At 44.3% G+C, this 25,938-nt stretch overlaps 1 protein-coding gene and 2 long non-coding RNA genes across 3 annotated transcripts in view; 2 read left to right on the top strand and 1 right to left on the bottom strand.

Annotated features, from left to right (window-relative positions):
• The window catches only part of LOC310762279, a 44,675-nt gene extending 32,052 nt beyond the window's left edge, over positions 1-12,623 (top strand). Inside the window, exon 3 of the long non-coding RNA XR_014547917.1 lies at positions 12,488-12,623. This is a non-coding gene — a long non-coding RNA (uncharacterized lncRNA). The remainder of the gene's footprint in view (positions 1-12,487) is intronic.
• The window catches only part of LOC310762276, a 466,366-nt gene that overhangs the window by 292,802 nt on the left and 147,626 nt on the right, over positions 1-25,938 (top strand). The gene's annotated exons all lie outside the window — the stretch shown is intronic.
• LOC310762199 (cytochrome P450 2J2-like) lies at positions 12,966-24,028 on the bottom strand. The gene is made up of 9 exons (XM_083612881.1): positions 23,783-24,028; positions 21,423-21,585; positions 20,052-20,201; positions 19,147-19,307; positions 18,215-18,391; positions 16,033-16,174; positions 15,460-15,647; positions 14,339-14,480; positions 12,966-13,314 (listed from the first exon to the last, which is right to left on the bottom strand). The coding sequence occupies exons 1-9, from the start codon at positions 24,011-24,013 to the stop codon at positions 13,118-13,120; spliced, it is 1,551 nt and encodes a 516-aa protein (XP_083469007.1). The 5' UTR covers positions 24,014-24,028; the 3' UTR covers positions 12,966-13,117.

The following is a 25,938-nucleotide window of genomic DNA, read 5'->3' as shown; positions in this document are numbered from 1 at the left end:
ATGTTGATTGTAAAGATTGTTTTATATGTTGTTTGTGGAAAACTTAATAAAAAGCATTAAAAAAAAAAGGAAATGCGGGCTTTTGTGGAGGTGTACAGTATTTCAAAATGCACCAACACTTTCTAACAAAGCAAGGTCAAATCCAAAGCTCATATGCAGAAAAATACACTTTTAAATCAATATGCAAAGATGTGTCATGCAACATCCACATTTTTCCATTTAAGAATAAATTGCTTGGCAGTGTATAGGTTCCTATTACCTCCAGGTAGTCTCTGTAAACAATTGTTGCAAGCCTAGTCATTTGAAAATTAAGCCAGCAGTCCTTTCTGAAGCTAGCAATTAGCATACGACTAGGTCCCTGGGTAGTGACCGAGCAGATTCTGAGGCCCCTTGAGTCAGTTTTAGGTTCCTCCTGGAAGACGTCATTTTCTTAGAGTCATCGTTAACATCATAAAACAACTTGGGTGTTCTGCTGAATAACAATTAGGTACAATTAGCATCAAATTCAGAGACACTGGCATAACATATATGAATGACATACTTCCTTTTCAAACATTGTAATCAATGTGCAAGATCTTCTGCAGGAGGTGCTCCACTTTTCCAGGCCCATTGGGCAAGGACTGCGTAAGAAAATCATTTGAGCTGTACAGCAAACACCGATGAGCAGGCGAAAGGACAGTGCCTTGATTGCATGCTGACATTTTAACATATGCACAGTATTGCTAAATATCGGGGAGATTCCAGCTCTCTCTCCAATTATTCATCCAAACATAAGAAGAGAATGTTTTAGCAAAAGAGACTTAAGGCACAATTTCATAGTCCTTTGTGCAACAAGAGGTAGCTCCTTAGATAAAGGCTCCCTCGCTGTGTAGACAGTTTGCTCTGAGTAACTTCTAGGTTAGATTAACACAAAGCAAACTGAAAAGTGTATTTCATAAGCATAACCAACTTTGGCATAACTTGTGTTCTAAACAAAATTAAGCAAAATCTGCCCTTTTTCCCTTATGGGGTATCCAAGAGACCATATAGAGTCCTTACGTAGGTTCCCTATTGGTAGGAGAAAATAACAGAGGCCAACCAGAGAATATTGAGAAGCAAAGCAGCTAGTAAGCCTGATCTTTATTGATCTGTTGCAACAGGGTGCTCCCCTCACACGCAGGAAAGGAGGAGGAACCCAGAACCAAGGTGTGCCCCTCCTTATATAGACATTTTAAATTGCCTGCCCTGGAGTCCAAGACCAGCCCCAGAAGCATCATACATACATCACAGAAGGGGTGTAGCTCAAGACCACCCCCCAGACACATCATACCTACATCACAAAATGGGCAGCAGAAATCTGAGTGCGTTGTTTATCTCCTGTCGTTGTTTATCTCCTGTCTGGCGGGTTGCCTGTTAATGCTCACTTGATTGGATACCCTGGGGAGCCTGGCCAGTCTTTTGGAACAAAAACTATCATAGTCTTTGCTAGCTATGCTCTCCCCATCCCCTGTATGTTTTTCACCTACTCCCACTTTAGATTTTTGAGTCCAAAAAGACTTCACCCCAAATGGTTGATGCAAATGTTGCACTGAACAACTAAGGCTGCTGGGGAATGTCTTTTTGGTCTCAGAAATCTCACCAAACTTCCTGTCCAATACAAATTGCAACAAAGCCAGCACCTCCTCTCCTTCACACACACACACACACCTTCTGGCTATAAACCAACACCAGCACCCCAATGGGTTGGGCCAGCTGCCCTACTGAGAAATGAGTGGGTAAGGAAACTGCCCTGTAGGGTTGGCCTGTAAATTTAAAAAAGCCACCTCCACCCGTATCTACAATATTCTACCCATCCACACACCCTTCCCTAACCTACGGCCAAATTGTGTACTGTGTACTGTGTCACAAACGGCTCACAGGACATGGCAGTAGAGGTGGCAGACAGAAATGTTCATTGTGTGTCTCACACAAGAACAGAAGAGCAACAGAAACGTAACCCAGATACAACTAAGTCCGGTGCCACCTTGTGGCTAAACTATATAATTACAGTGGTGCCTCGCAAGACGAAATTAATTCGTTCCGCAAGTTTTTTCTTCTTGCGAGTTTTTCGTCTTGCGAAGCACGGTTTCCCATAGGAATGCATTGAAAATCAATTAATGCGTTCCTATGGAGACCGCTTGCCAGGCTGGCGGTGCGGAGAAGGGCTTTTCTCCCCACCGCAAGCCTTTAGGACAGGTCCAGGAACAGAGGGGAAGGCGCGCAGCGCTTCTCCTCCGTTCCCGGGGCTTGCGGTGGGAGGAGGGTTTTTCCTCCCCACCGCCAACATTCAGAACAGCATTCTGAATGTTGGCGGTGGGAAGGAAAACCCTCCTCCCAGCACAAGTCTTCAGGACAGCCATCCGAAGGCTGGCGCGGGGAGAAGGTCTCTCTGCCCCACCGCCAGCCTTCGGAGGAGCCTTCCGAAGGCTGGCGGTGGGAGGAGGTCTCTCCGCCCCACCGCCAGCCTTCGGAGGAGGTCCGAGGACAGTGGGGAAGACGCGCTGTGCTTCCCCGCTGTCCTGGAGATTTCCCTATGGGCTTTCGTCTTGCGAAGGAAGCCCATAGGGAAATTCGTTTTGCGAAGCGCATCGAAAAACGGAAAACCCTTTCGTCTAGCGGGTTTTTCGTCTTGCGAGGCGTTCGTCTTACGGGGCACCACTGTATATTATCCACACACTATAGACCTTATTTTAGCAACTGCACCAGGAGACAAAACTGCCCATAAGGCTAATTCATAAATTAAAATAAGCCGCCGTCTCTCAAATCTAGGTCCATTATTCCAACTGGCCACTTACTCCTCCCCGGCCCAGGGCTGACTGTAGCTCTTGCACACTCCAAACCTCCACCTCGCAGCCAGGCCAAGGTTTGTTTTGCAGGACAAAAAGTCTCAGGTCTTGTGGTCAGCTCAGGTTTTGTGCACTGCCTAGAGGTTTTATTGACAGATAAGCAGTATACAAATAAAATAGGGCTAGGAAAAGGCCTCCATAGCTCTGTTTCTCAGCAGCTTGCAAACACAGAGGCTGCAAACGCCCCCTAGAGGAATGAAATTAAACATTGTTTTTGATGTATTAAGCACACCTTTCTGAGACAGCCTGCACCATTGATATTTCACATTATGTATGCATGAGTTTTTTTAATCTATAAAATAATTTATGCACTGCCATTTATATACTGTGATATCAGAGTAAAGCAGAAAAAAGCAGACCATTAAAAACAGTACAAACCGCTAAAATGACTAGCCAGTCAAGCAAGCCTCATACAGCTGCAGTGGCATAGTGTGGGTTGCCAGTGCCTGGGGGCATGTGGAGGCAGGGGGTGGCCAACAATCGCCCAGTCTCAAATTTACCATTCATATAGATGTTAAAAATCATGGGGGAGAGGACGGAACCCTGAGGCACCCCACAAGTGAGAGCCCAGGGGTCTGAACACTCAATCCCCAACACCACTTTCTGGACAGGGCCCAGGAGAAAGGAGTAGAACCACTGTATAACAGTGCCCCCAGCTCCCAGCCCCCCTGGACAGTCCAGAAGGATGTTATGGTCGATGGTGTCAAAGGCCACTGAGAGATCCAGCAGAACTAGGAAACAGCTCTCACCTTTGTCCCTAGCCCGCTGGAGATCATCAACCAGTGCGACCAAGGCAGTTTCAGTCCCATGATGAGGCCTGAATCCCGATTGGAAGGGATCCAAATGGTCCGCTTCCTCCAGGCGTGCCTGGAGTTGTTCAGCAACCACCCGCTCAATCACCTTGCCCAAGAATGGTAGATTTGAGACTGGGCGATGGTTGGCCAAAATGGCTGGGTCTAAAGATGTTTTTTTTAAGACGCAGTTTAATGACCGCCTCTTTCAGCGGGTCTGGGAAGGCTCCCTCACAGAGGGAAGCATTCACCACCCCACAGATCCCATTGCCCAGCCCTTCCCAGCTTGCTTTTATCAGCCAGGATGAACAAGGATCAAGAAGACAGGTGGTTGGTTTCACTCATCCAAGCAGCCTGTCCACATCCTTGGAGGTAACAGATTGAAACTGATCCCATATAACATGACTAGACAGGACTCTAGCACTCTGCCGCCCTGGCCCTGCTCCCACGGTGGAGTCTACCTCCTTCCGAATCTGAGCGACTTTATCTGCAAAAAAACTTTGCAAAAGCATTGCAGGCAATCTTGGGGTCCTTACCGGGCCCCGATGACGAAGATTCCGATAGATTACGAACCACCTGAAAGAGTCTCTTGCTGCTGTTTTCTGTAGCTGCAATTGAAGCGGCGAATCACCCTGTGCCACCCTGGGAGCCACCCAGCCCAAATCCACCACCAAAGCAATTTGGAGGCAGGGTTAAGGGGTTTAAAAGCTGTATTTTAACATTGTAAACATATGTTCTCTGATGTGATTCCTCTTGATCTTGTGGAAGTTAGCTTTCAAGTATAACATACTTAAAATTGTAGCCTCATTTTCATTTTCCAGTTTAGGATTCAGTTATGATTTGTACACGGAAAGTACAGTTCCTTCAAGAAATCACAAGGGACTTCTGGAACTAGCAGGTCTACGAAATACGAATGCATTTGTGTGTCTCTGAGGCATCCACTGAGGGCTCATTTTAGTTCATTTAGAAATGGGGGTCTATGTATTTTTACAAAAAAAAAATGTAAGCCTTTTGCTCTTCAGGCATCCTGAGTTAGCTTTAGTACAGCCTCCTTAGTTCAATGGGCACCAAGGGCTCCAGGTTGGGAAAGGATACTCTAAAATGTTTCCACAGTGCACTCAGCTCAAATGCAGAACCCACAAGTTGTATTCCATGAATGCTTACCCAGAGCAGACCCAGCAGAATTAATATTATTAATTAATTAATTAATTAATTAATTAATGACTGGACAGATGACCATCCAAAGAACATCAGCTGTGCAACACAGTTTAATCACCTGCTGAAAAGGCTTATGCAGACAATTACGAACACATCTTTCCACAATAGTTGCCTGATTTCTAGGTTTAACATTTTTAAAACTTTTTTATTATATGATTTTATATATAATCTTTGTAAACTGCTCTGGTTTTTCATTTTGTTTTTAACTGACAAATGGTATATAAATATTTTTTTAGAAATAAATAAAACAAATTGGTTTTGATGACAGCTTATTCAGACGATAAACAGTTTTAAAAGATGTACCTTCATGAAAGTATATTCTGAAAGCATGACCCCCCAACTGCCGTATGCCTCCGACGATAGGAAGCCAGAAAGGCCCAGCAGGGTAAAATTCATGTGAAAAGAGCCATTTCTGAAAGTGCAGAATCAGAGTAATCAAAGATCCCATTTCCCACAACATTCCTCCGGCCTTCTCTTTCTCTCTCTTAGAATATTTCTTGAATGTTCTCTCCCTAATGCTGTTTTGCTTTCTTCAAAGAAGCTGCCACCTGCCCCCTGCTGTTTTCCTGCTAACACCCTTTTATACATGCCACTTATGAAGGCCATATCTTTAGAGATGCCTTCTGACACTTTATTCAAGTAGCCCAGAAATGTGGTCCTCCAGGCATGGATACTATACAGCAGTCAACATGGTTGACTATATAGCAGTCAACACGGTTGATCCTGATATGTGTCACTCAAATAATTGAGATAAATTTGAAATCAAAGTTCACTATAGGCAAACTATAGTGCCTGTAGCAAACCTGGGCATTGTGTATGGAGGTCCTGGGCTGCCCAGATGACAGCATTGCTGGTGTGGTCCAAAGGAAAGCAGAACCATACATTTGGCAGCAGCTTGGCTGCAGGAGTTGCCGGAGATAGGAGTACAAGGTGCCATCCAACCATCTTAGGGACTCCACTCTGGATTTGTGTAGCTTTAATTCCTTAGCCTTAGAGGAAGGCATGCTTGGCAAGATCAGCTCCTGCCCGGAAACCAATGTCCCCACTGTGGAAGGACATGTGGATCCAGAATTGGCCTCCACAGTCACTTACGGACTCATTGTTAAAACCGTGTTTATGGAAGACAATCTTACTGAGCGATGAGTGATCGCCAAAGAAAAAAGAAGAAGATTCCTTAGCCTTTTCTTCTGAAGATATCCCGCAAGGCAGTGGAGGTTTAGCGTCAGAGTTCTTTCTCCTAGGTGGGCTACCTTCCCTCGTTGACAAGCCCCATCTGCCTCTCACTTCCCTCTACAGCATCTGCAGAAACTGCCTTCAGGACCATTGGACCCACTCTTGGTCTCATTTGCTCAATCTCCCAGAGTTTGCCTTCGCATGCTGGGGAAGTCCCTAACTCACTGAGAACTTGAGACTCATCAGCTCCCTCACCTGGTTGTGCCATCCAGTCAAAGCCCTTTCCAGAGGTGTGGCTGCTGACAGCTTCTAGGAGCTTCTAGGAGCTACAGGTGAGAGCTGATTGCAGGGGATCAAAACTACCCCCGAAGGAGCATGTGTGTTCCCCACCAAAGGTACTCCCCCTCCCCTCACACCTCATACACCTTAAGGGTACAGACACAATTATTTGGGACTATGGGGCGGTGATACAGAGACTGGAATGGAGTGAAGGAAGACTATCAGGGCCTGACCAAGTTGTCTTTAGGTGACCCCACATTTAAACTCTTTCCTGGTCTCCTTCCTGGCCCTAGTAGGACCAACCTGGCCAGTTAGCCCTGGTATCATTTGATATTTACTGACTGGGGTGTTTTTTTCTCCCCAAAATGACCCCTGAATTTTTGAATTTTATTGACATTGATGCTGCATTTATGCTGTATTTTATGCTGTTTTTAAGTCGCATTTTAATCAATGTTTTATATTTGCTGTTAGCCTGGTTTTTAAACCGGGAAGGGCAGGGTATAAATAAAAATTTATTATTATTATTATCTAAATTCCCCAGCCAGGGACCGCTCTTTAGCGCTCGGTCAGAGCAAATGTCAATTTAGGTTCTCTGCAGATTGCCGTTCACTCTGGTTGAGCTTTAAGGAGTGGATTTTGATAGGGAAAGCTACAGAGCACTGGCTGTGCCTGGAAGGAACAGAGGAAAGGTAAGTGTGGATAAGCCCTGACTCTGAAACCTGGCAAAACTGAGGCTCTGTGAACACGTGCTTCCTGAAAGTAGGTGGTCCAGATAATTGCTCCATTGCTTTCTTTGCATGGTGCTGTACTACCCTTGAAATAGCAGGTTCATAGTCTAGAGGTGCTCCTCGATCCATCTTCATTGCTAAATGCACAGGTTACATCTGTTGTTGTTGTTGTTGTTGTTGTTGTTGTTGTTGTTGTTGTTGTTGTTATGACTGGGTTGCCCCATCCACTCTGGGCAGCTTCAAACATATATAAAAGCACAATAAAACATTACAGATTAAAAAACTGTCCTATACAGGACTGCCTTCAGATGTCTTCTAAAGGTTATACAGTGGTACCTCAAGTTACATACACTTCAGGTTACAGATTCCGCTAACCCAGAAATCTTACCTCGGGTTAAGAACTTTGCTTCAGAATGAGAACAGAAATCATGCAGCAGTGGCAGCAGGAGGACCCATTAGCTAAAGTGGTGCTTCAGGTTAAGAACAGACCTCCAGAACGAATTAAGTTCTTAACCCGAGGTACCACTATATAGTTACTCATCTCCTTGACATCTGAAAGCAGGGCATTCCACAGGGCGGGCGCCACTACCGAGAAGACCCTCTTCCTGTTTCCCTGTAGCTTCACTTCCAACAGTGAGGGAACCACCAGAAGGCCCTTGGAGCTGGACCTCAGTGTCCAGGCTGAACAATGTGGGTGGATATGCTCCTTCAGTGGCTAGGAGTGCTTTTTACCAGCTGGGCCAGGACAGCCTGACCACTGTAATGGGGTGGGGGAGCTGGCTGAAAAAGGGATGGGTGGTTTTGTTTTGTTGTTCTGTGTCCTGTTTAAGACACACCCAATTAGGCTGCAATCCTACACACTTATCAGGAAAAAAATTCCTTCTAGTAGCACCTTAGAGACCAGCTAAGTTTGTTCTTGGTATGAGCTTTCGTGTGCATGCACACTCCTGGTGTATCTGAAGAAGTGTGCATGTGCACAAAAGCTCATACCAATAACAAACTTAGTTGGTCTCTCAGGTGCTACTGGAAGGAAGTTTTTTATTTTGTTTCGACTACGGCAGACCAACACAGCTACCTACCTGTATCTAGACTTATCAGGAAGTAAACCTACTTATTGGGGCCTGTCCAACTCTACAATACTATGATTATAAGTAGACTAGTGTAAGAACATGCAGTTACTGTGGGATAAAATCACTCCTGCCCACATAGCCTTATGCAATGGTGGCACATGTATGAGGGTGGTGAGGATGGCAATTACAAATAAGAAGTGCATCCTTAATGCAGCTGGTCTCCAAGTGAGTTTACATGGGATTAAACCTTCACCTTGTTAGGAATTGTGTTTAGCACTGGGGCTCAGTTAAGTAACCGAGTTTCAACCCTAGATGGCAGAATCAACCTAGCCTGTAGAATTCCCTTTAAAACCGTTTACAGGTGGTGAAAGAGCATATAGTAACTAACAGCACCATCCTAAGCATAATCCAAAATGGACAGATTTGCCCATTTCTACTCATGTTGATAGTGGGGCATGGGCTCTCTCTCTCTGTGTGTGTGTGTGTCTGTGACTGTGTGTAAGATGCAGCACTCCCCCCCTTTGCTGGCCTTGACGTCGACTCCACTGAGGCAGAAGCCCAGCTTCCATCCATGTGGGTGGTAAGCAATCACTGACAGCCCTCCGTCATACTTGTCATTATGTGATTGAAAAACAAAATGCAATGTAATGTTTCACCCTGAAGAAACAAAAGGAGACACACACACACTGTTCAAACTTGTCAGCAGGCAGAAGTTGATAGCAGCCCATTGTCTCATAGATCCAGCAATTAAACTGGAGATAATTTATTCCACTTGAACAAATCCCCTGTGAGACAATTTTACAGTCATACCTTGGTTCTCGAACGCCTTGGTACTCGTATATTTCAACTCCTGAATGCCGCAAACCCGGAAGTAAGTGTTCTGGTTCACAAACGTTTTTCAGAAGCCGAACGTCCGATATGGCTTCCGCTTGACTGCAGGAATCTCCTGCAGCCAATCGGAAGCCACGCTCTTAGTTTCGGGAATCGAACGGACTACCGGAACAGATTAAGTTCAAGAACCAAGGTACCACTGTAATTAAGTTCTTCAATAAATGGGGGGGACAGCAGAGGTTGATACATGTAAGTCCAAGCGCTATAGCATACAACTAGATAAGAGTTCTGTGCTGAGGAAAGTTCTGAAGTGCAGCATTCAAGTTGTCACTGTTATTTATTACAATCTTTTACCTGCCCTTCACCCTGAGTTCCAAAGTTGGGTTACAACAATTAAAACTCAATATTAATGTTAAAATGCAATATTACACAATGATGATGATGATGATGATGATGATGATGATGATGATGATTTATACCCCACCCATCTGGCTGGGTTTCCCCAGAAAAACAACTTTACATTATAAAAATAAGGTGGGTTCTAAAAATATACGCATCTCACGTATCAAAAACTAGGGTAAAGAGGTGGGAGGGAGTTCTACAACTTAGGGGCCGCTACAAATAATGCCCTTCCTGGGCTGCCACCACCCCAAGCTTCTGAGGGCGGTGGAACAACCCATTTTTGTGGTTAGTAAACCCAGTTTTGTACTTTGTATACACCAGGTGGCAGCTTGCCTTCTTCAATATTCATCGAGTAAATTATTTGCTCCTTCTTGCTACTCCTGCTATTTTCAAAAGGACTATTTCCAGAAGGAAATAGAAAATTGTGAAGAAGATTTTATGTGTAGGCTAGTACAGGACACCTGTGGTGACCTCATTACGGCCAGCTTGATCAGTTATTTAGTTTCTTATCTGATCCATAGGAGCAGGTCAGGTCATGCGTAACATCAACAGCTTTTCCATCAACAGGGAATGAACGAGTTTAAAACCACAGTGGCTATGCGTTCATTTCCTGTTTATAGTGTGCCTGCAACCCTTAGAATCTTGTAGCGCTCACAGAGACCGGGGTGGCATATAACAGCTCATCCTTTATCAAATAATACACTCACAGCTCGGAACATAGATCTGACCAAATAGTTTATTCAGCTAACGCCTTGCCGTCTCTGAAACACACAGGAGAACTGCAAGAAATCGGTCCCGGATACTTGTGCACAAGCAATGAACGAGGAACAATGAATATTTGCTAGGCTGGTGGTAACTCATTAATAATAATAATAATAATAATAATAATAATAATAATAATAATAATAATTTATTAATACCCCGCCCATCTGGCTGAGTTTCCCCAACCACTCTGGGCAGCTCCCAATCAAGTATTAAAAACAATACAGCATTAAATATTAAAAACTTCCCTGAACAGGGCTGCCTTCAGATGTCTTTTAAAGATAGGATAGCTACTTATTTCCTTCACATCTGAAGGGAGGGTGTTCCACAGGGTGGGCGCCACTACCGAGAAAGCCCTCTGTCTGGTTCCCTGTAACCTTACTTCTCACAATGAGGGAACCGCCAGAAGGCCCTCGGCGCTGGATCTCAGTGTCTGGGCTGAACGATGGGGGTGGAGACGCTCCTTCAGGTATACAGAACCGAGGCCATTTAGGGCTTTAAAGGTCAGCACCAACACTTTGAATTGTGCTCGGAAATGTACTGGGAGCCAATGCAGATCTCTCAGAACCGGTGTTATGTGGTCCCGGCGGCCACTCCCAGTCACCAGTCTAGCTGCCACATTTCGGATTAATTGCAGCTTCTGGGTCACTTTCAAAGGTAGCCCCACGTACAGCGCGTTGCAGTAGTCCAAGCGGGAGATAACTAGCGCATGCACCACTCTGGTGAGACAGTCCGCGGGCAGATAGAGTCTTAGCCTGCGTACCAGGTGGAGCTGGTAGACAGCTGCCCTGGACACAGAATTAACCTGCACCTCCATGGACAGCTGTGAGTCCAAAATGACTCCCAGGCTGCGCACCTGGTCCTTCAGGGGCACAGTTATCCCATTCAGGACCAGGGAATCCCCCACACCCACCCGCCCCCTGTCACCCAAAAACAGTACTTCTGTCTTGTCAGGATTCAACCTCAATCTGTTAGCCGCCATCCATCCTCCAACCGCCTTAAGGCACTTACCCAGGACCTTCACCACCTTCACTGGTTCTGATTTAAAGGAGAGGTAGAGCTGGGTGTCATCTGCATACTGATGAACATCCAGCCAAAACCCCCTGATGATCTCTCCCAGCGGCTTCATATAGATGTTAAAAATCATGGGGGAGAGGACGGAACCCTGAGGCACCCCACAAGTGAGAGCCCAGAGGTCTGAACACTCATCCCTCAACACCACTTTCTGGACACGGCCCAGGAGAAAGGAGCGGAACCACTGTATAACAGTGCCCCCAGCTCCCAGCCCCTCTAGACGGTCCAGAAGGGTATTATGGTCGATGGTGTCAAAGGCCGCTGAGAGATCCAGCAGAACTAGGAAACAGCTTTCACCTTTGTTCCTAGCCCGCCGGAGATCATCAACCAGCGCGACCAAGGCAGTTTCAGTCCCATGGTGAGGCCTGAATCTCGATTGGAAGGGATCCAAATGGTCCGCATCCTCCAGGCGTGCTTGGAGTTGTTCAGCAACCACCCGCTCAATCACCTTGCCTAAGAATGGTAGATTTGAGACTGGGCGATATTCGGCCATATTGGCCGGGTCTAAAGATGTTTTTTTTAAGAAGTGCCTGCTACAGACTAATGACTTCCTAAAAATCACTGCAACCCCCCCCCTCCCCACCCACATGACCTGGGTTGCTGTGCTTAAAAGAAACCTGGTGGGCAAGCAGCGGCAAGGACAGGCCCATCTGCCAAGGACAGGCCCATCATCCAACCAGTTCTCTGTCACACATGCCAGGTCAAATCCTCCATCCACAATCAGGTCGTGTCCAGAGGAGGGCAACCAAAATGGTCAAAGGCCTGGAAACGATGCCTTATGAGGAACGGCTAAGGGAGCTGGGCATGTTTAGCCTGGAGAAGAGGAGGTTAAGGGGTGATATGATAGCCATGTTCAAATATATAAAAGGATGTCACATAGAGGAGGGAGAAAGATTGTTTTCTGCTGCTCCAGAGAAGCGGACATGGAGCAATGGATCCAAACTACAAGAAAGAAGATTCCATCTAAACATTAGGAAGAACTTCCTGACAGTAAGAGCTGTTCGACAGTGGAATTTGCTGCCAAGGAGTGTGGTGGAGTCTCCTTCTTTGGAGGTCTTTAAGCAGAGGCTTGACAACCATATGTCAGGAGTGCTCTGATGGTGTTTCCTGCTTGGCAGGGGGTTGGACTCGATGGCCCTTGTGGTCTCTTCCAGCTCTATGATTCTATGATTCTATGGCAGTGGTTTTATTCATCATTGACCTGGCATTGCACAGCAACACTTTCAGGTCATGTGGGTTTCCCTTGCTGATTCCAGTATCCTTCTAGTCAGGACCGGACCTGGAGGCAGGGATAGTCCTCAAACAACGACTAACCCTGCCTCCTCGGTAATGACGTGGTCTGGTCTTAGCGTAACTCCTCCTCCTGCCCGTGATCACTGAGATCGGGTGTCCCAATACATTCCCCCCTGTGGAACCTGCCCCAGCCATTCTATTGGCTGAGGCCTACTCCCAGGCAGCCCTGACCCTTCCCTTAAAAAGCAAAATACAAACTATATAATAACTTAACAGAATAATAAAAATAGAAGCAAAGCAAGAAACAATAGTGCTAAAATTAAACTACTCCCCACCCTGACTAAATACTTATCCAACCCCAAGCAGAATTAAAATTATAAAAAATTATAAAAAACAACAACCACCATTTAAGGTGCAGCAAATTAAAAGCACTTAAAACATTTAAAACCATTTTGTCACTTGCTGCACGGAGCTGCTCAGGCCTCTAAACTGTGGCGGGGAGTGCAGGCCCCGCCCCCTAGGCCCGATGGAGTTGGCAGGAAAGGGAGCGGTCTACCCAGCACTCACGCAGAGCAGCAGCAGCATCACAGTGGCGTCACAGATTGGAGAATCTCAACTGAGGAAGCCGAGAAAGAATGTGAGGATGGCGGGAAGTGATTAAAGGAGGAGATTGCAGTAGTTGACCAGCCCCCCTAATTATTTATGTGGCTGCAGCGGGGAACAGCGCAGATTTTGTAGGGGCGAGGACGGACCGTCAGCCCTATTATAGGCTTCCTATGGACTCCTCTCACTCCTTTTGGCAGCTGGAACCTAAATGCTCTCAGCAGGCTGGTGAAAAAGATGAAGAGCTCAATCTTTGCCATTTGCTCCCCTGGACACACCCGAGCACCTGCAGGAAAATGAAAAAAGAGGAAAGCAGGAACTGAATTATCTGCTATTCCACCTATACTCCAAAGTATTTACCCGGGGCACCAATTTGCTTTGACTCTGAGAAAAGAATCTGGGTCTCTGGGCCTCATTCAGTCTATGAAAGCATCCTGCAGCAACTCCTCTTTCTACGATTCCCGAGTCCCCCATGCCTCCCTTTCAACTTTGGGGTGTGGGGATGTCACTGAGAAAGTGGGCTTTATTCCAGGGGCTGCCAAGACCTGGCTCAGCATGAGATCAGGACTGGTTACTTATTTTATTTCAGTAATGTGTTTATTTAAATCTCCCTTTTAAGTATTGTTATGGGTTTGCGGGAGGCGAGATCTCCCCAAATTCCTGAGTCTAGTAAAAGTTGTTTTAGTTGCTTCCTCAAACTAAAGACCTCTAAGCGGCTTACAAAAGACAATCTAAAGTGTTCATTAAAAATACCAGTAAAAGCAAACACAGAAAACAAGGTTCATAATGAAGGCAATATAAAGAATCAAACCAGTAATTTAAAAAGAATTATACGTACTAAAATTACATGTTAAAACTGTATGCTAAAATCTCTATCATTAGCTAGTAGTACTAATAGTAGTATTTAATACTTACCATTGTTTTTATGAATGATACTAGTTATTACTAATAATAATACTTATTATAACTATTTTTATTGGGTTGTATCCAATGCTAGTCCTGAGGGCGCATGTGCGCTTCTGTTCTGCCATGATGCACCAAAGAAAATGGTGGGAGAGAACTGTATGTTGGAATAGCACCCCAAATTTTGTGGCTCTATTTTCCGTGCTAACAGAGCTGAGAACAGGTTGCTTTCTGGAAACAAATTGAAATGAGCGCTAAACTTCCACTAGATTCTGCTACATCTCCAGAAGTGGCATTTATGTTGTGTGGAAGATCACACAGAATGTGAAAATCATCTGGTAAGAAAACATCAAGAAAATGGAATAAAGTGTTGCCTGAATGCGACAGCTGGGGCTTCTTGCACATACCTGCACCAAATGGCAGAAATGCTTCTCTGTCCACAAACTGCCCGTCCTCGTCCAAAAAATGATTTGGGTTGAACTTTTTAGGTGTTGCCCATTCCTTAGGATCAAAAAGAACAGAGCGGAGATCTGGAGCAATCACAGCCCCCTGCAGGGAAAGAAGACTTGTCTCAGGATGCATCTAAACAGAACATTGCACTTTTGCCCTTCAGTTCCCCCATTTTCCACCCGCATCTCTCAGTGAGGTCCACCTCTGAGGGCCTTCTAGCAGTTCCCTCACTGCAAGAAGTGAGGTTACAGGGAACCAGGCAGAGGGCCTTCTTGGTGGTGGCACCTGTCCTGTGGCACGCCCTCCCACCAGATGTCAAGCAAATAAACAACTATCTGACTTTTAGAAGACATCAGAAGGCAACCCTGTTTAGGGAAGTTTTTAATGTTAGATGTTTTATTCTGTTTTTAATCTGTTGGGAGCCACCCAGAGTGGCTGGGGAAACCCAGCTAGATGGGCGGGGTATAAACATTATTATTATTAATTTTTTATTATTATTATTATTATTATTATTATTATTATTATTATTATATCCACTAATCTTTACATACAAGTTTCATTCTCCTGGAACTGAAGAATTGCATTTTGTTTCTTTAATAAATTATGAATTTTCAGATTTGCATTTCATGAATTTAAAAGTCTTGAGTGCTGATGGAAGGATGCAAATTGTGAAGAAGCTCCGCAGAAGCGATCCTGTGCATTTCTGGGGCACTCCCACCAATGTGCCTGCGCAGATGCTGTCTCCCCTGTCATCTCATCCCTCTTCCTCCCAGGAAGCAGGAGCAACTCTGCTGCTGGGAGGCTAGGTGTGCAGCTGCACCTCTCCTCACCAACCGCTCCTGCTGCGGATTACAACTTCCAACAGCCCCTGCCAACATAGATCAGTGATGGGGGTCACAGATAATGTGAGTTGTGGTCCACCACATCTGAAGGACAAAGCGCAAGATGTCCCTGCATGAACTCCCCTCCTTTTTTTGGAAATGGAAGAAGCTATAGTTACTTTCTTCAGAATTTGCACTGAAAGGGAACCTGCCTTCCCCCTGGGCTATAGAAATGCAACTGTTACAATCGTCTGTACCTTTGGAATGTGAAAACCGTGCAAGTTCACGTCCTTCACGGTTTGCCTTGGAACCCCAATTAAAAAGATATATCTTGAACGCTGGATCTCGTGAATCACAGCATTGGTGTAGGGCAGCTTCTTCCGATCTTGATAGCGGATTGAGTGAGACGAACCGAAAACATCTTCCATCTCCTGGTAGACTTTCTCTGAGGAAAATGGTCGAGAATTAAGTTTTGTTTCGGATAAAGCATCTCAAATTAAACAAGTTGAGCAATCATTAAGGGGTATTTGTTCCACAGGAAAGTATTCCACCTAGACCTGCTGGGGCGGAAAACCTAAATAATGATTTTCAGAAGGGTAGCCTCTTGCAGCAAGATCTACCGGGATCTTCCACAGATCTGGAGCATGGTGCTGTCAGTATGCTGGTGACACACAACTCTGTCTCTCCATTCCATCTGAATCAAGAGAGGCTTTGAAGGTGTTTGCCCGGAAGTAGTAATGGGCTGGATGGGGGCCAACCTGAGAGGAATTCAGGTCCAAGATCAAGAGGTCAAAATGGCCTCTTGCTGCCATTGCACAGTTCCCTCTCACCTTGAATATCTGGATGTGTCGCCATGAGTAGCAGCGCCCATTGCAGAGTGGTAGCAGTTGTCTCTGTTCCAGCAATAAAGAGGTCAAAAATACACTGAGCCAGGTTGTCCTCATTGTAGGTAGAGTATGGGTCATCCTTGTTCTGTTGTAAGCAATAGCGGAGGTTAGATTCAGTTCACTCACAGGCCCCAGTCAGCTAAACTAAGACCAGTGGATCTTACACCAGTATAAGCCATGGCAAATGGGCCTTCCATATAATATACAAGTATTAATAAAAATTGCAGGCAGCGAAGTGCCTCTTTAAATGAGGGGGTGCCTTTCCTGAGATTATGCCTGCTGTGACACAGATGTGCTAAATCAGAAAAGTATACTTTTTGCTTCAAAACTATTGTTTTTTGCATTTCTGTACGTAAATTTTATTGATTAATCAACATAAGTGCATACAGTTAATCAACTAAGACTTACCTCCATCAGGAACTGAGGAAGTTCCAGCTGTCTAGTGAGCAGAGGTCAAACAGTGACTGCCACAAGGAAGACCAAGGATGAGTAGAGGAATTACCACCTGAGTAATCTGATTCCTGCCACTATCGGAACACCATGCTATTTCTCTTCTTGATACCAGACCTTAATGTGAGGCTGTTTCCAGGTGACCTGCTCCTTGAGCATTCATCCTGATTTGTTTGTGAGGAGGTTAGATGCTGTTGCATCGAAGCAATTGTTACCCCGCACTTCCAAGTGCAATTCCCTGTCACTTTCTGTATCGGGGGGGTGGGAGTAGATCATTGTTCAAAACCTCCAACAATCCTCGATAATCGTGCACCCTAAATTTGCTTGTTTGCAATTGAATCCCATCCAAAAAAAACAACAATGACAGTCAGGAAGGAAAACCCCATTCTTATTGTGAGAATCTAGTCCAACCCCCTGCAAAGCAGGAATCTCTGCACATAGGTAAGCTATGGCACTCCCTTTCACAGGAGAGAGCAATTGCCATCAACCTAGATGGCTTTAGTAGCGTTTTACCTTTTTGCAATCCTACTGGGAAATGATATATAATGAATTGAAGAAAATGTTGAAAATAACTTTTTTAAAAAAACAAAAAAAACCAGAAGCCTTTTTGTTAGGTATTTTAGGTCAAGACATACCAAAGAAAATGAGGACTTTATTTATGTGTGCCACTGCAGCAGCAAGAATGTTGATTGCACAAAATTGGAAGACTGGAAAAATACCAACTAAAGAACAGCGGCAAGAGAAGTTGATGAACTATGCAGAACTGGCAAAAATGACAGATAGACTAAGAGAAAAAGACTTTGAAAAAGATTGGGAACCACTCATATTATATTTGCAGAAACAAAGAAGGTCAATAGACTTGATGGCAGGATTTAAATAAACATTCACATTATTAGCATTAGAAAATGTTTTGAAAAATAGTGAAAGATGATGGTGTATTTACTGTTATTTTTATGTCTTTAGGCTTGAAGTTATGTTATTAATAACTTTTTCTGTTAAGAGATATCAAAATGGGTGAAAATAGAAACAAACCAGAAGTGGAAGTTGGGGGAAGCCTTGGAGGGGAGGGAGGGAGGGAGGGAGGAATATATTGTAAATGTTAAGAATTTGAGGTGTGTTTTAATGAATAAAACAACAACAACAACAACAAACAACCTAGATGGCTTTAAAAGAGCGCTATGAACAGCTACTAGCCAGGATGTCTATGCTGTTCCTCCATGGTCGGAGGCAGCAATGCTTCTGAATCGCAGTTGCTGGAAACCGCAGGAGGGGAGAGTTTCTCTTGTGCTTGAATCCTGCTTGCTAGTTTCCCACAGGCATCCTGTTGGCCACTGTGAAAACAGGATGTTGGACTAGAAGGGCCATTGGCCTGATACAGCAGCTCTTATTATGTTCCTATACCAGACTTCCTCAACCTCGGCCCTCCAGATGTTTTTGGCCTGCAACTCCCATGATAATAAAATAATAATAATAAAAATTTATTTATATCCCACCCTCCCCAGCCGAAGCCGGGCTCAGAGCGGCTAACAACAGTAAAAGTAACACAGTTTACATAAAATGACTAATAAGGGCAGGGGGGATTCCCAGCGGTCCCGCAGATGTTATTGTGCGATCATAACAGAGAATGCAACGATTCATTGAAGAAGAAGCATTCGCCCACAAAGCAGTTCCTTACCCTCTCCATATGAGATAGATAGAAATCAATGAAGTCTATTGGCTCATGCACAGTCTGGTCTTCCTTGTGCTTCACTATCTCATTCTTTGCAAATGAAACGACCATCTCAATGGAGGACAATGCGGTTTTGTGAGGCCCCGGGAGAAATTTCATGACAAACGGGAGAATTTCGTAGAGCTACAAGGAAAGAAAAGGCAAATCCTATCAGCAACACAACCCACAAGTCAACTCCAACCTCATGCTTATATCTGAAGGAGCGTCTCCACCCCCATTGTTCTACCCGGACACTGAGGTCCAGCACCGAGGGCCTTCTGGCGGTTCCCTCACTGCAAGAAGCCAAGTTACAGGGAACCAGGCAGAGGGCCTTCTCAGTAGTGGCGCCTTCCCTGTGGAACGCCCTCCCACCAGATGTCAAAGAGAACAACAACCACCAGACTTTTAGAAGACATCTGAAGGCAGCCCTGTTTAGGGAAGCTTTTAATGTTTGATGTACTACAGTATTATAATATTTTTTGGAAGCCGCCCAAAGTGGCTGGGGAAGCACAGCCAGATGGGCGGGGTATAAATAATATATTATTATTATTATTATTATTATTATTATTATTATTATTATGCTTTGGCTTGTTCTTGAGGGCTAGAAATTTCACCCTGAGTGTCTGAAAGGTGAGATGGAGGAGAAATTCAGTATTGTTCACATTTATAAGGTTACAGGGTGTTGCCCAGATGATTTGGACTACAGCTCCCATCATTTGTGATCATTGGCCATGCTGCCTGGGGCCGATGGGAGTGGTAGTCCACAGCATCTGGAGTTGACATTGCTGGCTATCCCAGTTTGAACTGATGTCTACTGTAGGCAACCACAGTTCACGGGCCTCCCATCTCATGCTCTCCTCCACTCGCCCATCACCAAGCCTGAGCTTCAACCTACTCACGCCATGAAAGAAGGTGCCTCCAAACTGTAAGCTAATCCGAATGGCTTCTATCAGCCTCAGGAATTCTTTATCTTCAACAGAAAATCGGTATCCAAAGGACATGGCGCATATCACGTTGCAGACTGAATTGATGATGTGTAAGGATGGGTCAAATGGCTGCCCTGCAGATGAAATCCTAATGAGATCCAATGCTCATATATATATATACACACACACATACATACACACATACACAAACACACTTATTATTCTTTTGCTATGCAAAAGGAGAAATTGTGATTAGTTAACAGCTTTTCAAAATCAGTCTTTCTTGCTCCTTTCTTTTGGCAAATCCACACCGTGATCAGCTCCTGCCCGGAAACCAATATTCCCATTGTAGAAGGACATGTGGATCCAGAATTGGCCTCCACTGTCACTTACGGACTCATTGTTAAAACCGTGTTTATGGAAGACAATCTTACTCAGCGATGAGTGATCGCCAAAGAAGAAAGAAACCATTAAGAAAGTTCCTTAGTTTAAAAAACAGTTTAACACACTTTGCCTACTTAATAAAATCAGGGTGAGACAATTGCACAATTCACAGACAATGTAATGGTCTCAAACAACAGCAAGTCCTGTCACCTCGGCAATCCATCATTTTCCATCAATTATTATTTATTTATTTTTTACACCAGCAGGATGCAAACTAGGCACTGGCTCTTTGCACTGCGGCTGCTAAATATTTGTGTTCCCAAGCAATCCCTACCCAGTTTACAGGATGCCAGTGGGCTCTTCTCTCTCAGCTTCCAAAACTGAACCACTCTTCTGCTGTGGGTCCCAGGAAGTTGCCCCAACCCGCAGATTGTCTCAGGCAGAGGTGGATAACAAACCAACCTGAGTTAGCCTCATTTTCTTCTATCACATACCCTTTGCACGTGCAAAGATCTCCACAAGCTCAATGGCCGCCTCTTCTATTTGGTGCTCCATGCCTTTCTTCCCCAGCCCCAGCTTCCGCATAGTAACCACGCTGAACCGTCTCTGCTGCTTCCAGGTGTGACCGTTTGAAAGTACGATACCTAAAACCATCACAGACCAGTGAGAAATTATTGCTTACAAAATTCATATAAAAGCTATTACATCAGCAGCCTAGAAAACACCAGTGCAGTCCATGCCTAGGCATTAAAGAACCTAAGAACAGGACGACTGGTGCAGAATCAATTTTTTCGTTGTGGAGTGTTATATCTCTGATGTGGGACACCAGTGAATGTTTCAGAAAATGCATATGAGAAACAAGACCTTCATCATCACTCCCTCTGTTACCAAACTCAAGCGCTGAGTGCCAACAGGACTGGAGCCAAAATGAGGCCAACAGCAGGGAGGTATCAGCATGCCCAGTGGGGTCCTAAGCTTGGCAGAATACCTGGGGCCATCAAGATTCAGAGAAAATTAGCGCATGCGAAAACTACTGTTAAAAGAAGTCTTTACATTAGTTTTACTGGTTAGTACTTCTAGCTTCTTCTTTTTTTACACTGCAGTACCAGTTCCATGGCGTGCTCTGGTCCATGGGGTCACGAAGAGTCGGATACGACTAAACGACTAAACAACTAAACAACAACAACACCAGTTCCATTATGGAACTGCGGCTCTTTAATCGATATGCACAGACTGGGAGTGAGTCACTGCCCCAACACTTTGCAGGTACAAACAACACTGAAAGAAGAGAAGAAGAAGAGTTTGGATTTGGTATCCTGCTTTATCACCACCCCAAGGAGTCTCAATGCGGCTAACATTCTCCTTTCCCTTCCTCCCCCACAACAAACACTCTGTGAGGTGAGTGGGGCTGAGAGACTTCAGAGAAGTGTGACTAGCCCAAGGTCACCCAGCAGCTGCATGTGGAGGAGCAGGGAAGCGAACCTGGTTCACCAGATTACGAGTCTACCACTCTTAACCGCTACACCAGCACAAACCATCATGAATGCACAGGCCCATGCTGCTCCCTTTCCCATCAGTGCATGTCCTGTTACTTCCTGCTGAAATCCTGTAACTTTCCATTCCGCAAATGTTCCGGGTGGAGGGTTGTCCAGCTTTGATTGGATAATGCAGTAACACTGGGAAAGCAGAACAACTAATAAAGCGGTGTGGATTGTCCAATATAAATCCACCACTATTCTTGCATCAATGACATGTTGCAGAAGAAGAAGCCCATGGGGAAAAGGTACGTCCCATATGGAAGGGTCCTTTGTTGCCTTCACTGGAGAAAAGGCTAGTGAAACCTCCTACCCAAATCAAGAACTTACCCCTATTTTTCGCCGCACTTTTCACCAACGGAGTTTCTGGGCGGTCAGCAAAATCATCCGAATGGTTGATTAGGCCTTCCTTGACTGCTTTGTAGCCGGACAGTATGACTGCAGGTATAGGGCCAATCCATACCGTGCAAATGTTCCCATATTGCTTTGCCAACTGCCATTCAGATAAAAAAGGAGAAAAGAGATTAGTTATATTCAGGATATTTTGGAAGCTTCAAGTACTGGCTCGTAGGGGCATTTTGATTTGAATCATCCCTCAGGAAACATTGGAGCCGTAAGGTGTGTGAGAGAGATGAATGCTGCAGCCCAGGGAAATCTTAGAACTTATAATGTAAGGCCACCCAGCTGGAGGTTACCGGGAATGGACAGAACATGATCTACTATGCTGGCTGCAGGTTGTGTTTCTTTTGAATCTTTTGTGGTTTCAGTTTGCAATGTATGCCGACTGGGCTGGGCAAGTGTCACTCGCAATTCAGGGCTCTAGCCAGTCAGCCAGGACCACTATCAGGGTGCTTCATAACATTCCACCTCCTAGCTGGTTGTCCACCTCCTCCCACCAGCAGGCTGTGTCCCAAAAAAACTTCGCAGCCCTCAATGTGACATTTTGGGGTGTGTCCTCCACACAGCCTAATGCATTTTCTAAAGGGTTTTTTGTGCACTTCTGCAAACCCTAGGATTTTCTTGAGCCGCAGAACCACTGTCCGGTTCATGGGTGGTGCCATTTTTGGATATATAAGAAGCCATACTTGGGGGGGCCGGTGTGCTGCAGGGTTAGCTGAAGCTTTTGAAGCATTAATAATAATAATAATAATAATAATAATAATAATAATAATAATAATAATTTATTATTTATACCCCGCCCATCTGGCTGAGTTTCCCCAGTCACTCTGGGTGGCTTCCAACCAAATATCAAACACAATACAGCATCAGACATTAAAAACTTCCCTAAACAGGGCCGCCTTCAGTTGTCTTCTAAAAAGTAAAATAGTTGTTTATTGCCTTGACATCTAGTGGGAGGGCGTTCCACAGGGTGGGTGCCACTACCGAGAAGGCCCTCTGCCTGGTTCCCTGTAACCTCACTTCTCACAGTGAGGGAACCGCCAGAAGGCCCTCGGCGCTGGACCTCAGTGTCCAGGCTGGATGATGGGGGTGGAGATGCTCCTTCAGGGATACAGGGCTGTTTAGGGCTTTAAAGGTCAGCACCAACACTTTGAAATGCGCTCGGAAACGTACGGGGAGCCAATGAAGATCTTTCAGGACCGGTGTTATATGGTGTCAGCGGCCACTGCCAGTCACCAGTCTAGCTGCAGTCTCACGTAAAGCACATTGTGGCTGTCACTCCTTGAGGACAGAACACTATAGATCTCTGCCTTGAGACAGTAGCTTTCTAAGAAGGTGACATATCAAATTAAGATGATAAAAGGTATTTCTGCAGTTAGCACATGGCCTTAAATAACTTTTTTGTACCTGCTCAGACAGGCTTCCCTTCAACCACAAGAATCTGACCTACTCCCAAAGAGTCAGGTCTCTCTCTCAAAGGCAAAAGGTTGGTGATCTGCTATTTGTTCCACTGAGGTCTCTTTATTTGTTTCCACATCCATCGATGGGTAGAATATCACAAACTTTTATATGAGATAATGAATATGGCCATTCACCCAGTTATTTCACAATCGGTTAATTTTTATAAAAAAAGAAAGATAATTTTCATTGGCAATGTGACCAAGCAGAAGAGAATTCTTGACTAATTGGCTGGAATTACTGGAAAAAACCCTGAAAAACTAATTGGATTGAGAACTCTGTAACTAAATTTCTGATAGAATACACACTAACCTTTAATATGATCAGTATTTTTGTTGGAGAGAATACCAAAAATATATTGTTTCAAGGATTTCTTCTGCACATAAATTCTTAAAAGACCCATAGATCAAGCGTTCCCAGATATGGTCCATGGCCACCAAGAGTCCACAAGCTGCATTAATATGCTCCACAGCATGTCTGTGGATTTGAATATTCATTTTGATTTCTTATTGTATTTGTATTCCTTCTTTTATTTCTTATACTGCGCATTTTATTGCATTACATTTTTACTCTTATGGAATTAAAATTGTAATACATTAAAATTCAATATGTCAGAAATAAAAGAAGCAACAGCAAGAAAAACCATTTAAACAATGCAGCACCTAACACAGCACATTGCAATTGCCACAGCAGGCAGAAAAATCTGCCAAGACGCTCAAGCCCTAGATTTCACAGGTGAATCATTATCCACAGTTCTCAAATAAAGGAAATAATTTGCAATGCCTTTTCGCTCTTCCTGTTTTTCAGCTGAAGAAGTATTTTGAAAGAAGTACCTTCATGAAAGTATCCAGAGAGAGCATGACCCCAAACCGCCACAGGCCTCCGACGATGGGAAGTCGAAGGGGTCCAGGAGGGTAGCGCTTGCGGGACCAGGGCAGTTTCATCAAGCTCAGAATCTTACGCAGAACCAGAGTAATCAGAGATTCCGATGCTCGTCCCATGGTCCGGTCTTCCTTTATTCCAGGCAGAGCCGGGTGAGAGGAATCCCCTTTTTCTGAGGGCATTTTACGTTGATCAGAGACATCGCCACCTCTCTCATTTTCCTGGCCGGCACCTATTTATGTACTCCACTTTTGAAAGACAAACTGGACTCATCTGACTCTCTAACTAACTAGCATTTATTATAATTATCTATTTATAGCACACCTTCATGACTGTATCTCTTATCAAGATGGCTAATTGTTTTATCCCCATTATATTATAGTCTGGGTTTCCATTGCAGTGAATCAAAATGTTTCTGCCCTGTGACAGCCTTTGGGTCTTGGTTTTGTTTTCTAGTGATTCTTGCTAGCCTCCTTTCCTCTACTGTTCTGTTACGGATTCTGCTATAGGAATAGTTATTTTTATAGTATTTGTTCATTTTATACGAATTTTGTTTTCGCTTCTCTTCTTGTAAACAGAAAACTGGGATATCAGGGTTGTATTTAACTAACTCTTAAGTAGGGTGAGCTGCTTGTCCCATATTAAACTAGGTCTTGCATTTTTTGTTATTATTATTATTGTTTCTGTGACAATTATTATTATTGTTTCTCCTGTCCACTTCCCTGTCTCCAATAGCTCTATAGCTCAGGCAGGTTTATCCCAGCATAAACATGCTGTCACAAAGATGAGCAAATTATCCATTTCATTTTCTCATTTTTCCATTCTTCAGTTCAGTCCCCCAAATTTCTGCCTCTGTTCTTTCTTGAAAAAATTAAATCCTAATAATAATAATAATAATAATAATAATAATAATAATAATAATAATATTTATTTATACCCCATCCATTCACCATCACCTTCCTGCAATTTACCACACCTTTGTCATTTTTGCCTAATATGCATATTTTTTGCATGCAGTTTTGCCCACGCTGTATGTTACTTTGACTAATATATGCATGCTTCACCCTAGCATATGCATCTTTCTGAAACATCCTCATCCCTTATCGCAACATATATATTGTTTAACATGTATCCAGTTTTGCCATTTGATTAACCAAGGAAAGGGGCCCTATGAATTTCCTGTTTTGGATCACATGCAGCTTTTGCTGATTTTGGAATTGCTGGTATATATCCAAACACTTTACTCAGCCACTGAGCTACGACTCAAGTATTTGCCTGAGTTTTCTTCCAACTCTGAGCCACCTACAGTTTAGCTGCAAGTAACAGACTAACGATATTATCTTTATAGCTAAACTGTCCTGTTTCCATCCACTGTTGAGCAATACGAAACAGGGGTTCAGCAGCATGTCATGATCCTTTAAGTGCTGTGTTGTTATTTCATTTTGCCTGCTAACTTCCTATTTCCAAAACTTTTTAATGGCGCCATAAGAGCCCTGCTGGCAGGACCACACCTAGGGGTTGGCCAGGTGGGCATTTGGGCGCTCACTCCAGCTTGCTTGTCTCATGCACAACTAAACATGGTAGGTACTTAGGAGGTTGAGGCCACCCTCCCCTTCATAGCTGGCTGATTGATGCTCCAGGATAGCCAATAGTGGAGCAGCAGCCTAATGAGTGTGTTTTGTTTTGTTTTGTTTTGTTTTGTTTTGTTTTGTTTTGTTTTGTTTTGTTTTGTTTTGTTTTGTTTTGTTTTGTTTTGTTTGTAAGATGAAACACGTGGCCAGGCATTTGGAGAAGGGGGCTTTCTTTGTTTTGGTCCACTGCCTTCTATTTTTTTACTTAATTAATTAATTAATTAATTAATATACAGTGGTACCTCGTGTTACATACGCTTCAGGTTACAGACTCCGCTAACCCAGAAATAGTGCTTCAGGTTAAGAACGTTGCTTCAGGATGAGAACAGAAATTGTGTTCCGGCGGCGCAGTGGCAGCAGGAGGCCCCATTAGCTAAAGTGGTGCTTCAGGTTAAGAACAGTTTCAGCTTAAGAACAGACCTCCGGAACGAATTAAGTACTTAACCCGAGGTACCACTGTACCACCCTATACCCGG

Source organism: Podarcis filfolensis (genome assembly GCF_964270895.1).
Source record: "Podarcis filfolensis genome assembly, chromosome: 5".
NCBI classification, from domain to species: Eukaryota; Metazoa; Chordata; class Lepidosauria; order Squamata; family Lacertidae; genus Podarcis; species Podarcis filfolensis.
This window is presented reverse-complemented; position numbering and strand designations above follow the sequence as displayed.

What these genes read in the sequence shown, in the direction of transcription:
- LOC310762199 (XM_083612881.1), bottom strand. Translation starts at nt 24,013, where the DNA reads ATGCCCTCAGAAAAAGGGGATTCCTCTCACCCGGCTCTGCCTGGAATA. An exon ending in ATCTATCTCATATGGAGAGG is followed by an intron (nt 16,175 to 18,214) that starts GTAAGGAACTGC and finishes TGCTTACAACAG; the next exon opens with AACAAGGATGACCCATACTC. An exon ending in ACGGTTTTCACATTCCAAAG is followed by an intron (nt 14,481 to 15,459) that starts GTACAGACGATT and finishes CTTTCCCTGCAG; the next exon opens with GGGGCTGTGATTGCTCCAGA.